Below are 14188 nucleotides of genomic sequence, written 5' to 3' on the forward strand. Positions count from 1 at the left end.
TGTCATCGGACCCTGAGTCCCGGATGTACAGTCTTTTTGGAATTCCTGCCTTGCAGATAGCTGGGCCTGGGAGATGTGCCAACCAGGGCGGGCAGGTGCCAACCCCTGGTCCAGTAAGCAGTAGGTGAGAGGCAGAAGGGCCGGTGAGCACCAGCAACTCCCCATCATCTCTGCCTCTCTCCTTGCATCTCTCCCTGCATCTCTCCTTGCATCTCTGCAAGGGCAGGGAATATGGTCCCACAGTGAGAGGGTGTGAGGTTCAGGGCGTCAGCAGATTAGGAACTGTTGACCTCTGTGGGCACCAACAGAGAACCCTGGGTCCCCGTTTGGAGACCACAGAGAAACCTGGGCATGTCTTGACAGCCCTGTGTCTCTTCCAGTGACAACCACAAGAATCTGTGTTCTTTGGGATAGTTTTGCTGGACACTCACAGTGCTGATTTTGACCTTGTACTGCCTTTTGCGAGGCAGGGTCTCCTTTTGTCTGGGTTTATTACGCTTCTCTTTCACGTGCGTTGGCCCTGTGGTTTCTAAGTCAGTCTTATGAGTTTCTAATTTTAGAAGAAGAGATTCACAGCTAAACTCATGAAATCTCCAATCCTCCACAAAGATCCACCTGGTGGGGAGTCCTCGCAGCTCCCAGAGACGCCACTTTGGATCTTACTCCCTAGATGGAGAATTGCGATTCATGGCCACCCCTGACACTTCTAGAGGAATTAAGTTTGATGTGAGCTCCAAAGAACATTGGATGGGGAGTCAGAAGAGCTGGGTTGAAGTCACAGCTTTCCCCTGAATGTGCGGTAGGTCATTTCAACAGCTCTGAGCCTCAGTTTCCTCATCTGTAAAATGGGCAATGTAGTCTCTATCTTGAGTATCCCATTGGGTTGCTGTGGTAATTGAGTCCATGGATAAGAAGGTGCCTTGGAGCAGTAAGATGTCACACAGATCCGAGGGTTTCCACTGCTATTAGATTATGGGGTTTAACGCACCAAATCATGAGATCCCCATTCTAAAAAGCTCTAGGGTCTGTAACTCTCATTTTTCTCACTAACTTGGGACTCCTAGGAGGCCTCAGACCTTTCCACTGAGCATTTTCTAGCAAAGGGAGAAATGTCTTTTTGTCTGATGTAAGGCGATGGGCTCTGTACCAAGCACAGGGACAGCTGTGTGTGAACACTCAGGGCTTGGGAATGAGTTTACAATCTCAGACTGGTCTGGAAGAAGCTGTTGGACTTTCACGGTTTCTCTCCAATCTAAATTCAGGCCTCATTTCAGCATCTTTGATTTAGGGTCAATGTAGTTCAAGTGTTTTCATTCTAGGCCTCACTGATTTGAGGCTGTATAATTATGTACCATAAGGTAGGTAGGGGGGTAATTAATATTATGGACTCTGGAGTCTGACAGCCAGCTACGACCACGATGCTGTCACCTACTACCTGTGTGACTTTGGGCAGACTACTCAACTGCTCCGACTCTAATTATAGGACCCACTTCCCTGAGCCACTGTGAGCCTTGAATGAGACAGAACAGTGCCCGCTGGTCAGAAAGTGCTCAGCAGACATCAGCTATTTTTTACGGTGTTTTGTTTGAGCCTATGAGGCCATCACTCTGCAGAAGGAAGCAGGGTTTTCTGTAGGTGGCACTATGCCATGGCATCACTCCACAGGTACTTAGAAATACCAGGCAAGGGGTTTCCTCCTGACATACCTTGGATAAGCTATTGCCCAGAAAGCAGTGTGGCGGGACCAGGCAACTGTGGGAAGCTTTTCTAGTGGGGAAGCCCCCCGTGAGCCAGTGCCTGTAAGGCCCCAAGTTTCTCGTGAAAAGAGTTTTGTCTCTACCTCTTCTAACTAGTCATGCCTCACTTTAATTTAAAGAACCTCACATTGAAACCATCCACAGGTCAATGGATGGGGTTTTAGATATTGTTTCCCACTTGTGAACCAGGTCGAGTCAGAGGCATCTGGGCTTAGCCCGCAGGAATTTGGACTCTCATTCTCTTGGTCTTAGTGTTGAAATTAGATTATGCAATATAGTTAAGGGAGTGAAAAAAGTGACATGAGCGAGTGGGTGAAGGACATGGAGACATCGGTGATCCAACATGGCAACACCTAGTACAGCGTGCTCAGCATGCTTCCATGCACACACAGTCCCCAAGACGATGGGGAAGATCTATGGATAATTCTTTAGAGGAAATAAATGCCTCTATTTTGGGGTAACACTGACTAGTACAGTGGCTAATGCTGAATTTAGAAAGTTGAGATTTGAGCTATAATCCTTGGACAAAAACACCAGCATACTGTACTCCAGTTGGCTTATACACGCATTCGGAAGGTGACTACTCGCTTCCTGTTCGTGCCTGGGATGTTCTGAAATATTATGAGTGTTATAAAGTGTATAAAGAGTGTTTGGAGAAAGCTGATGACAATTGCCTTCCCTCCAGGCTGCATACTTCTACCTTCTCAGGCCCCTTGCTGCCTGCCACTCTGTCTATGAACTCCTGGTTGCCTCTGCCGGCTACAACCTGGTGCATGGGTCTAAAGTTCCCTGGAAATGTCATGAGCTGCCTCACTCAATGAAGCCAGTTCTCTTACAAATGAGTCTCAAGGGAATAAAGATTGGGCATGGAAAGGAGCTGTGGCTGACCCATCATAACTTGTCCCAATATCAGAAAAACAATGCTGGAGGGTCAGGGAGCATGATGCAGTGAAATGAGCCCAGACTTTGAAGTCAGATAGACGTGAGTCTGTCTACCATTTATTAACTGTGTGACCTTGGGCAAATGATGAAACCTTGAGCTTCAATTTCCTCCACTGTGTTACTGGGATAACAGGATCTAACACCAGGGTTATTGTGTTGATTAACCGAGATAAGGGAAATCAAGTATTCAGCGAGCCAGTCCTGCCTTCCCTTTCCTTAAATGTGTGTTCTCTGGCTGGTTGTTCAGTAGCATCATTTTCAATCTCCAAGCAATACCTCCAAGCTATGAATGCTTCGAGGCATGAACAAAGCCTTTGGTTCCTGTAAGAGGCTGGGAGGGAATTGGAGCCAGAGAATAAAGCTTACCTTTTGGGAAAAGATTCAGGGAGAGGAGCGCAGAAGTGAGGAGAGCACGCCTTGTTGGGCAGCCTGCAGGACCTGGCGAGCCCCAGAGATCACAGTGGCAAAGACTTGTCAGGAAGCTGGAAGAGGCAGAGAGGGGAGGGACCACAGGAGCTGGTCCAGGAACAGTTGGTGACTTGCCCCCAGGTATGCTCTTGGGCACAGCCTATGTTCATTTGGCCTCTGTCCCACCTCTGCCAATAAAAATTAAGAAGCTGATTTTCTTTTGTTTGCCTCTGAGGACTAAGCCCTTTTTATGAGACTGTAAATGGAATCCCTCTCTGAGCATGGCTGGATTTTTAATTGTGTTTGTTGTGCTTTCACTTATTTTGTTTTATGAGTTCCGGCTCTCAGATTTGTTGATGCAAAGCTCTCACCCACCAGGGACACGTCAATGTTTGATTTTTATCAGTAGGAAAAGGTTGAAGTTTTTAACAAATCATTTTCTTAATCCAAAGGTTGGCTTGTTTGCTTCATTCTGACACATTAAAAAACCATGAGACCCATCCAGGTTTGTTGTTTTCTTATACTTCCCAAGTCAGAGTGAGGTAGGGCGGAGTTTTTTTTCAACAAAGGAGGCCATGATCTGGCTCTTAGTGGAACTGTATTAGATTAGATTAGAACTTAATTTGGGGACAGAGTTGGGAATAGGCATTTAAGATGAATCACATCATTAAGGACAATAAGCCCATCCTTTTCATAAGACACTTTTGTAGAGATTTGTTGAAGATGGTGTGAAGCATTCTCATTGTCTCAAGGAAAGAATTAAAGTAAAATTGTTAAACATGAGACGACTTCATTCCTGTATTAGTCAGCATGAACTGGGTTATGCTGATAGCAAACAGCACCCCTGCCAATCTCAGTGATTTAAAACAACAAAGCTGTATGTCTCACTTATGTGTACCAGGTGTTGGCTGGAGACCCCAGCTCTGTGTCAGCCTCACCCAGGACTGCCTGGCGCTCTGCCTCATGCTTCCACAATTGCCAAGGCAGGAAAAAGAAAATGTGGCAGATCACACACTGGATTTTTTTAAAAAACTGAGATGTAATTGACATATGACATTACATTATTATATTAGTTTCAGGTATACAACATAGTGATTCAATATTTGTGTGTATTGTGAAATGATAACATCTATACCACACATAGTTACACATTTTTTTTCTTGTAATGAGAACTTTTAAGATGTACTCTCTTAGCAGCTTTCAAATACACGGTACAGTTTTATTAACTATAGTCTCCATGGTGTACATTATATCCCCAGGACTTGTTTTTGTTTATTTGTTTGTTTTTTATGATTTCACACATAAGTGGAATCTTACAGTGTTTGTCTTTCTCTGATTTATTTCACTTAGCATAACGCCCTCAAGGTCCATTAATGTTGTTGCAAATGGCAGGATTTCCTCCTTTTAGTGGCTGAATAATATTCCATTTGATATACATATCAAATTGGTTGATATATACCAAGTCCATTTGGTATATATATACCACAGCTTTATCCATTCATTTGTCAATGGACACTTAGGCTGTTTCCATGTAAATAATGGTACTGTGAACGTAAGGGTGCAGATATCTCTTTGACATAGTATTTTCATTTCCTATGGATATGCAGTAGTCCCCCCCCATCCATGGGGGATACATTCCAAGATCCCCAGTGGATGCCTGAAACTGAAGATAGTACCAAACCTTATGTATACTATGTTTTTTCCTATACATCCATTCCTATGATAAAGTTTAACTTATAAATTTGGTACATTGATAATAAAATAGAACAATTATAATAATATACTGTAATAAAAGTTATATGAGTGTGGTTTCTCTCTCTCTCAAAGTCTCTTATACAAATGTAATGCCTTTTCCATGTTAACTGAGTATTTACCATGCACTGTGGTAGTAACTTTTGCAGTTTGAGGTGCAACAGCAAAACTAGCATGAATTTCTTTTTCCTTCTTCACTATTTTACCGATAGAAGATTGGTTCTTACTGTAGATCTTAGCAACCTCAGTGTATGATTTTTTTCTTTCTTTACTAAGTCGAGAACTTTCACCTTTTCAATTAAAGGAAGCACTTTACAGCTTCTCTTTGGCATATCTGAATTGCCAGCATCTCTACTCTTGCATTAGGGCCCATTATTAAGTAAAATAAAGGTTACTTGGACTCAAGCACTGTGATACCATGACAGTCGATCTTTTTTAACCCAGCGGCTACTAAGTGACTAATGGGTGGGATGTGCTGGACAAGAGGTGATTTATGTCCAGGGTGGGATGGAGAAGGGACAGTGTGAGATTTCATCACACTACTCAGATCGGTGCACAACCTAAAAGTTATGAATTATTCATTTCTGAAATTTTCCATTTACTATTCGGACCACGGTTGACCACCAGTGACTGAAACCACAGAGAGCAAAACCGTGGATAATGGGGGGACTCCTGTATTCTCTGAAATGGAATTGCTGGAATATACAGTAGTTCTATTTTTTAATTTTTTGAGGAACCTCCATATTTTTTTCCTGCAGTGGCTGCACCATTTACAATCCCACCAACACTGCACAAGGGTTCCCTTTTCTCCATGTCCTCACTAGCATGTGTTATTTCTTGCCTTTTTGATGTTAACCATTCTAACAGGTGTGAGGTGATATGTTATCAACACACTAGATCTTCAAGCTTCCATGGGGAAGTGATACAGATCACTTCTGCTCATTTTCATTAGCCAAAGAAAGTGATAGGGCACCGCCTCACCTCAAGGAGTGCAGAAAACTGCCTTCCTACCAGGTGCCTGGAAATACTTGGTGAACAGCAGTCATGATGACCATAATTTCTAAGAGGGTTTTCTGAATGGCTAGGCGAGATTGCTGCCTCTCCATGCCCCACTTTGGAAAGAAGTACAAGGATAAATGAAGGAATATAGAAATGGTTGGATCCTGGCTCCAGGATTTTACAATCTAGCCATAAATATGGGCCTTGACTGCCCAAAGTTATCTTATATGGGTTGGTTCAGCCTTGAAAATATTTGGTGATCTATTCCTAGGTGACTTGATTCAGATGTGATGTTTTTTTGGCTTCCTTAATGGGCTCATGTGTTCACACCGAGTTCTGGCTATTTATAAAAAATACTAGGTGTCAGCCATCCTATTGAGAAATTGGGTAGTTTGGTGGGAAGAGGAAGAACTTTGGAGATGAACATGGTTCAGATACAGGCTCCATCACTTCCTGGCTGAGTGATTTTTGAAAAACCAAACTTAGTTGAGTTTTCCAGTTGATTGCATGGGGATAAAAGTATTTTTTGGAGGATCAAATGAGAACAAAATGCCCAGCAATATTTCTGGCATATAGTAGGTGTTTAATAAAAGTTGGTTTATTTTTCCTCCCTTTCCCTTTCGTTGTAACCACATCCTTGGGACTCCAAGTCATTCCTTTGGAAATTGGAGACTTCCACTTCCATACATTGACTGGGCAAATGCCAGAGTGTAGAGTCAATGACTGGGTGTTCTTGGGGCCAAATGTCCGAGAATTGTTAATACTTTGTAAGTTAGGGTGTTTGTGGAACAGAAGGGGATTTAGGTGACAAGGGTAAGAAACACTGGAGGGATGATTCTAAGGAGGTTCTTCCTCGGATCTGAAAGAGGCAGCGAGTGTTTCTGTGGTCATGCATTACCAGGGAGGCTACTGCTCTTTCCTCTTTCATTGTGTGCAATGCACCCCTTCCCTCCTCCCCTTCCCTTTTGTACTGTGGACCCTGAGTCTCCAGAGGCTTCTGAGGATGCCATGTCCCTGCAGGCCTTGTGGTGGCTTGCATCCCCCAGCTTCCCTGCGATGGGGGCCCTGCCCACCTGGATCAGAGCTCACTCTACTGCAGTGAAATTCCACCTGTGTTCCCATCAGAGACCTTTGCTTTCTGGGGGAAACTGAGCCCTACACTGGAATCAACCACTTATGAAAATCCGAGCCATCCCTGGCTCTGCTCCCTTATTTTCTCCTATAGAACGAGCAGGGAGGGAAAGAGAGAGACTCTGGAAAGACAGTTTGGACCATCCTGCTGGGCAGGACACCTGTCGGGGCCATCAAGCTGTCTCTAATTATCTAATGGTTCTATTACGGTGTGATTGGAGGAACAAAACCCACCATAGGTATGAAGGGGAAAAAAGGCGCCTATTTGGGAAGAGAATCATGTGATGGGAGTGTCTTCCTTCAGGTCTCTCTCAAAAGCTTGAACTTACCAGAAGGGCTATAAACCTGTTTCCTTCTTTTTGTTTATTAGTGCTGCATACCAAAATAAATGTGCAATTAGGAATGGATTAGTGACAGCAGAGAGGCCCATCACAGATACTAGACAGTCTGTGTGTGTGTGTTGAGAGCTAAGAAGACAGCAAGCTTGACTCCTCCTGACCTGCCTTAGGGCTCAGAAAATAGAAAATAGAAGACATCTCCCCACACAGCTGAGATGTCCCCTGAATTACTTGTCCCTTCTTTGTATCTTAATAAATTCTTTTCTGTGGATATTCAGGTAAGAAGAAATGCTTCCTTTCCCAGAGGGACCACAGGTCTGTGGGTTTCCCCCTGAGGCAAGGGACAGGTGAATCAGCCAGACTTGGGAAGGGAGATCGATTCTTGGAGTGGATGCTGGTTGCCCATAAAGGTATAAAAGTATAAAGGCAAAGAAGTTACCTTTCCAGAGCATGATACGTAGGAAGCACTCAATGATAAAAATGATGATGATGGTGATTTGTCTAGCTCTTCAACCCACTATAATATATTTTCCTCTACTGTTGTGTGGAAACTGCTCTCATTAAAGCCGCCTTCTTATTGTCAAATGCAGTGGCCTGATTTCATTCTTCATCTTACTTGGCCTCTGTACGTGATGCTCTTCAGCTTCCGGAAGTTCTCCTACTTTGACTTCTAAGACAACAGCCTTCTCTGGCCATTTCTTCTCATTCTCCTTTTTCAGCTCCCCTTTCTCCGCCTGCTTTTTAAGTAGTGGGTCCTCCAGGGCTCCTTAGTCTGCTTTATTCTTTTATTTCTGTCAGGTCTCTGTGGGCCTCCCTATCCATCCTCTCCATCGCTTGGGAGACTATAGAAGGACACTTCTACCCATGGCTCTTTCCCCAGCCCTTTTCAGATTCCAGAATAAATAATGTCGAGAAAGCTGACACTGTTTTAAAGCACAGCCTTTTGGACCATTTTGTTGATCACTCGCTTTGTCCATTGACTTGATGAAAGCAGATTCGAATGTCCAATGTTCTGTCTTCTCCAAACTCCTCCTGATTTGGTGTCCTTCCTCCATGTTGCTGTAACAACCCATGTCCTGTAATGCTGAGAACAGAAGAGGCCAATGTGTCAGGGGCCTTCTGTTGTTTGGTCTTTTGAGAACTGGATCCCTGACTCCCCTCTCCTTTTTTTCCCCTTTGTTTTGCTGAACTTTCCACTTCACATCACTTCCTAAGAAAGGGTGAGGTAAATTTTTACATGTCTGCAAATATGTCCCTTTTGCCCTTACTATGGGTGGATACATTTTTAGGGATAGAATTCTAGGTTGAAAATTTGTCCATCAGAATTTTGAAGGAATTTGCTCAGTTACCGTAACAGTATTAGGTTTTCATGGAGAATTAGGCTGTCTTTCTGATTCCTGTTCCTTTTGAAATATGACCTGTCCCATCCTCCTGGAAGCTTTTAGCATCTTCTCTTTATCCTCATGGTTCTGGCATTTCATAACTTTGTGTCTTGGTGTGTGTGTGTGTCTGTGTGTGTGTGTGTATGCACCCGTGTGTGTATGCACCCGTGTGTGCATGCATGCACATGAATCCATGCTCTCGTGTATGTGTTCATTGTTCTGGGAACTGCGTAGATAATATTTTCGGCAAATTTTTCCATATTTTTTTATTTTGGCCTTTCATCTTTCTCTTTCTGTCCCTCTCTCTCTCTGTCTCTCTCTTTCTCTCTCTCTCCTTTTAATCGGTTGTTGGATCTCTAGATCGAGTCTTTAATTTTCATATCTTTTCTTTCCTGTTTACCACATTTTTCCTTTTTGTTTGACTTTCTGGGACATTTTCTTGACTTATCTTCCATTCTTCTATGACTTTCAGATTTTGATGATCACAATTCTCAAGGATTCTTTCTTACCTTCTAATTGGTCATTTTAAAGTATCATCTTGTTTTCTGGATGCAATGTCTTCATTTATCTTTCTGAAGATATTTTTTAAAAAGTCTTCTGCTAGGGCTTCCCTGGTGACGCAGCGGTTGGGAGTCCGCCTGCCGATGCAGGGGACACGGGTTCGTGCCCCAGTCCAGGAAGATCCCACATGCCGCGGAGCGGCTGGGCCCGTGAGCCATGGCCGCTGAGCCTGCGCGTCCGGAGCCTGTGCTCTGCAATGGGAGAGACCACAACAGTGAGAGGCCCGCGTACCGCAAAAAAAAAAAAAAAAAAAAAAAAATCTCCTGCTCCCTGAATTGCCTCTGCTTCCTGCAGGTCCCTGGTTATGTGTCTTGTGCCCCTCTTTCATTCTGAAGCTTTGCTGAAGTGTCTGGTGATCCTGGACTGTTTCTTCGTATTTAGGAATTGAACACTAGAAAGCTAATAAGGTCCTGCTTTGTGTGCACGATGGGGCTTGTCAACTGTCCCGCTTCACTAAGGCATGATTGCCATGTAAGCTCAACTTCCTTGGGAGACCCTCACATGTCACTCTCCAGAAGTCCATTCTAAGGCATTTAGTTTCTCCAGAGAAGCATTCTGTAATCTCCTCTGGGGTGGCAGTATTTGAGGCAAGACCAAGGGTGAGGTGGCTGGGTAAGCAGTGTTGTTCCTGGTTTCTGTTGTTTTATTTATTATTTTTAAAATATTTATTTATTTATTTGGCTGCGTCAGGTCTTAGTTGCGGCACGCGGGATCTTCATTGCGGCACGCGGGATCTTTCATTGCATTGCGCAGGCTCTTCCTTGTGGCACGTGGGCTTCTCTAGTTGCGGCAAGCAGGCACCAGAGCACATGGGCTCAGTAGTCGTGGCGCGTGGGCTCTAGAGCGCGTGGGCTTAGTTGCCCCACGGCATGTGGGATCTTAATCCCCTGACTAGGGATCGAACCCACGTCCCCTGTGTTGGAAGGAGGATTCTTAACCACTGGACCAGCAGGGAAGTCCCGTTTCTGTTGTTTTAGGAGCAGGAAGAAGGAGCTCTGCCTCGTGCTTCACCCCAGCCCTCCCCTGAACGTTTCAGGTTCAATTTCTCTGGGATGAAATCACTAGACTCTGACGGATGGGGGGGAGGTGATGGCCGGGGTGACTTGTTCCAGCCCCGAGCCTCACTGCAGCCTTCCTTGGTCCCCTGACCCTTCAAGTACTGGGTCTCCCCAGCAGAACTGACTTCCTGTCATGATTCCCTGCCGCAGACCTGGTGGTCCTTTCTTCGCTATCTTCCTCCTCTCTGTAAGCGAGCTTCTCCTTCTTTGGTTTCTCATCTTCCAAAACGTTGTTGAAACATCTAATTTCCTCTTATCTCCCCTGTTCCTCTTTGTGCACCAGTATTTCTTTAATTCCTTTGTATGTTAATAGCATTTGGGGTGAGCAGGCTAAAGACCAGTGTTCAGCATTTCATGTTTAACTGGAAATCACTGTGAAGTGTTTCAAAAAAGTTTACAAGGTATTTTCGAGAACTGGCCTCTTTTTGCAAGGCACATGATGCCTGCGAGTATTTGGGCAACCCCTTACTGCTACTTTTTTCACATGGTCTCCAGGCACAGTCAGACATTTGTCGTGGATTGAAATAAGCCTGTCTGTGCTGACGGAGTGGAATTCAGGGTCCTCAGTTTGCATTTACCCATCCTCCACTTAGTTCTGCCTCATTGGCGCTTCACCTTGCTATTTGATGGGAAATATTCTCCCCATAAACTTCAGTAAGATGTAAGTGGATTTCTGCAGTGGAAATATTGTTCAAAAGCTGCAAAACCAAATCACAGCAGGTGTTTTGTCTTGGGACCATGTGTCTTGCAAAGCAGCCATTTAAAATGCCACTTGTAGAAAGCCACAAACAGTCACAGCTAATTCACTTTACAGGAGTTTTATTTGTACTTATGGGAGAATCACACCACCAAACAGAATCATTTCTCTACCAAGACAGCAGCATTAATCATCTTTCTCAACTTGTGTTCGCAAATCACCTTATTTACTGGTTTTTTTCTTTGGGTTAGAATATGGTGGCGTTAGGGTTGGTGAAGATGCAAATGGTGTTCTCTGAAGCCATTGGGGCAAATATGGAACTTTCAAGAGCGGGTCAGCTGGCCCAGCTGTCTGTAGGCTAATAGTATTGCAGCCTGAGTGCTGTCGCTTGCGAAAGCTGGCCGGAGTTAGATCCAAGCCCACCTTGGGCTTATCTGTCTGTGGACCGGGGAGGGTTGATAGCAGAATCCAGGGAAAGTTACTTCATACTCCTGTGGGCATCTGATGGCCACTCTGGAAAGGTTCTCAGCCTCCAAGCCCTAAAGAGAGGCTCCAGATCTTAGCTGGACTTGGGACTCACAAGGGAGCTTTTAAATCCTGATGCCCAAGTTGCATCCCCAGACCAACTGAATCAGAATCTTTGAGGGTGGGACCCAGCTTCAGCAGTTTTGAAAGCTCTTGAAGAGACAAGGGACAGGCTGCATACTACCGCCAGGTCATTTTTAAAATCCTGTTGTTGTTATATAAGCAAAGAAACTTATTTGAACTTTTAATGATTTTGAACTAATTTGGATTTGGGGAAAGTGGGGATACTTCGTGTCATAATCATTTAGGTTCACTCTTATTTTGCAGCTGTTTCCATGGTGTGATGAGGTCGATTTTTCTCCCTCTCATGAAAGAGAATTAAGCGGTTATTCTCAATTCAGAATCCAGAGCATTCGGGGAATACTCTTCCAATGGATTTTGCTCCTATGGAAAATGTGGTGGGAAAAATAGTGCAAAGGTCTGTGGGCAGGGCTGGGCACTGGCTGGATGTGACTTCATCGGGGTCCTGTGTCTCTCCTGGTGTGTGCAGGTCCTGTGGCTGTCATCAGTGGCGAGGAGGACTCAGCCAGCCCGCTGCATCACATCAACCATGGCATCACCACGCCCTCATCTCTGGATGCCGGGCCGGACACAGTGGTCATCGGCATGACTCGCATCCCGGTCATTGAGAACCCCCAGTACTTCCGTCAGGGACACAACTGCCACAAGCCAGACACATGTGAGTACCACAGTAGAATGTTGTCCCTTCTGGGGAGGGAGGGTGGCATGGCGATAGACCACGTAGCTGGGGTTCTGGAACCTTCTGGGGTGACCTACCACCTGCTAACCTCCCACTCTCTAAGAGACCCTCCCTCTTTGTTTCAAAACTTGAAGAATAGCCTGGGCGAGGGGACACCACTGGGACAGAGTCCCCTGGGCAGAGCGGGCTCGGGGCGGGGCGGGGAGCAGCCTGGAGGCAGGAGGCCCAGCCCCACCTGGAGAGGTGCTCCCAGTAAGGCAGGGGGCACAGACACGGCTGGTTGTACCTGTGCACCTGGCCTGTGTATTCAGGAAATGTAACCTGACTCTGTCCAGACAATAGCCCCTGAGGTCGTCAGACCTGCTGCCCCAGCCTCCACTAGAGGGGAAGGGAGTGAAGGGCGGTGAGGACCTTTCGAATGGAAACCTCTCTCTAGCTGCCCCTCCAGTGCCCCGAAGTGCACGTTCTGAGAATCAGATCATGGCCCCTGTGCTAGGACCCTTCCCCTCCCCGCTACAGATGTCTCCTTCAGATCAGAGGGCTCAGGGCACCTGCTTCCTAATCTCTCTTTCCTCCTGGTGGTTCAGCCCCTCCCTTTGTATTTCTGCTGAGTCTGCTAGGGCCTCTCCCCATTCCTGGTGCCTCCGTGGCTTGGCCCTCCATCCAGCAGCTGTTTCCCTTGCTGTGTCCCCAGGCTCAATCTAGGCTCAGCGACTACAGTGCACACCCCTCCCCTCCCATGGCTTCTGCTCCCAAGAAACGGTCAGCTATGTCAGGAGAGGGAACAGAGACACCTGGAGAGTGCCTTAGAGCTAGAAGGGACAGAAGGGATGGGGTAGGTTAAGGCCTCATCTACAGACAGGAAACCCGAGGCTCTGGGAGGCTGTGAGTCCCCCTTCCCTGCCCGTGGGCTTCTGCCAATCTGTTCTCTTTGTCTGGTCAGCTGGTCCCAGGTCAGCCTAGGAAGAAATGCCCCTGGTCTTGCTCTCCCTGCTGGCAGAGCTCTCTATACTTGGGCTATGCTCTTTGTAGCTCACAGAACTCTTGCTGCCCCCACTCGTCCATCTTATAGCAGAGTGGGCATCCAGCCACCCTGTCCACCTTTGCTTCTGTGTTTCTGCCTCTGTTTTTAGTGAGATGATCGCCACAGTGGGAGGGACTGGGCTAAAATCAGGGTAAGGTCATCATTTGCCTCCCAACCTTGATGTCCTCCAGAATCTGTCTCAGTGTTTATCAGACTCCCCCATCAGTACCAGTTAGAGGAAGGGTACTTGGGTTCTGGACCAGGGCTGGGCAAGGGAAGAAAGATACCTGCATTTCAGATAAACAGTGGGGAAGACAGTGCAAAGAATGGTTCTACTCTGGCTAAAGCGCTCACCTCAGATCAGGGTCATCCTGGACTGACCTCGGTAAGGCTGGGAGGAAAGCCCTTCTGGGATGGTAGCGTGGGTCCAAGCTCGGTCCAGGGTTGGCACTGCTGAGCTTTCTAGAGTGATATTGATATTTGAATAGAGGCTTGGCATTGCTGTTGAATATACAACTGATTCTCGTTATTCCAAGTATTCTGTAAAGTCACTTTGACCACTGAATTAGCGAACATTGGACCATTGTTCCTAGGGGGAATCCAGGGTTAGGTTCATGCAAGCCTCTGGTCACAGCACTTTTATCAGCTGATCAAGACGTAACCTGTATTATGTGTGCTTCTGTTTAAAGACACCTTAATACATACTGTTCGTTCCTTCACATTGAACTCATAGTGGCCAACAGCACTATGACTCATGCCTGAACAAAGCTTATCAAACACACCTCTTTTCTCCGTAAGGCACATCGCAGCCTTCTCACTCATAGGAGCACTAGACAGAGCTTCAGCACTATGCT

General features: G+C 45.9%; 1 protein-coding gene across 4 annotated transcripts in view; it reads left to right on the forward strand.

Moving 5' to 3' along the window:
- NTRK3 (neurotrophic receptor tyrosine kinase 3) overlaps positions 1 to 14188 on the forward strand; it is a 386619-nt gene that overhangs the window by 211806 nt on the left and 160625 nt on the right. For all 4 annotated transcript variants that reach the window (XM_049707010.1, XM_049707011.1, XM_004284778.3 and 1 more), the window contains exon 12: positions 12101 to 12289. In XM_049707010.1, coding sequence (XP_049562967.1) covers positions 12101 to 12289 — 189 coding nt within the window. The remainder of the gene's footprint in view (positions 1 to 12100; positions 12290 to 14188) is intronic.

The sequence above is a fragment of the Orcinus orca genome, chromosome 2 (genome assembly GCF_937001465.1).
Source record: "Orcinus orca chromosome 2, mOrcOrc1.1, whole genome shotgun sequence".
Taxonomy (NCBI): Eukaryota; Metazoa; Chordata; class Mammalia; order Artiodactyla; family Delphinidae; genus Orcinus; species Orcinus orca.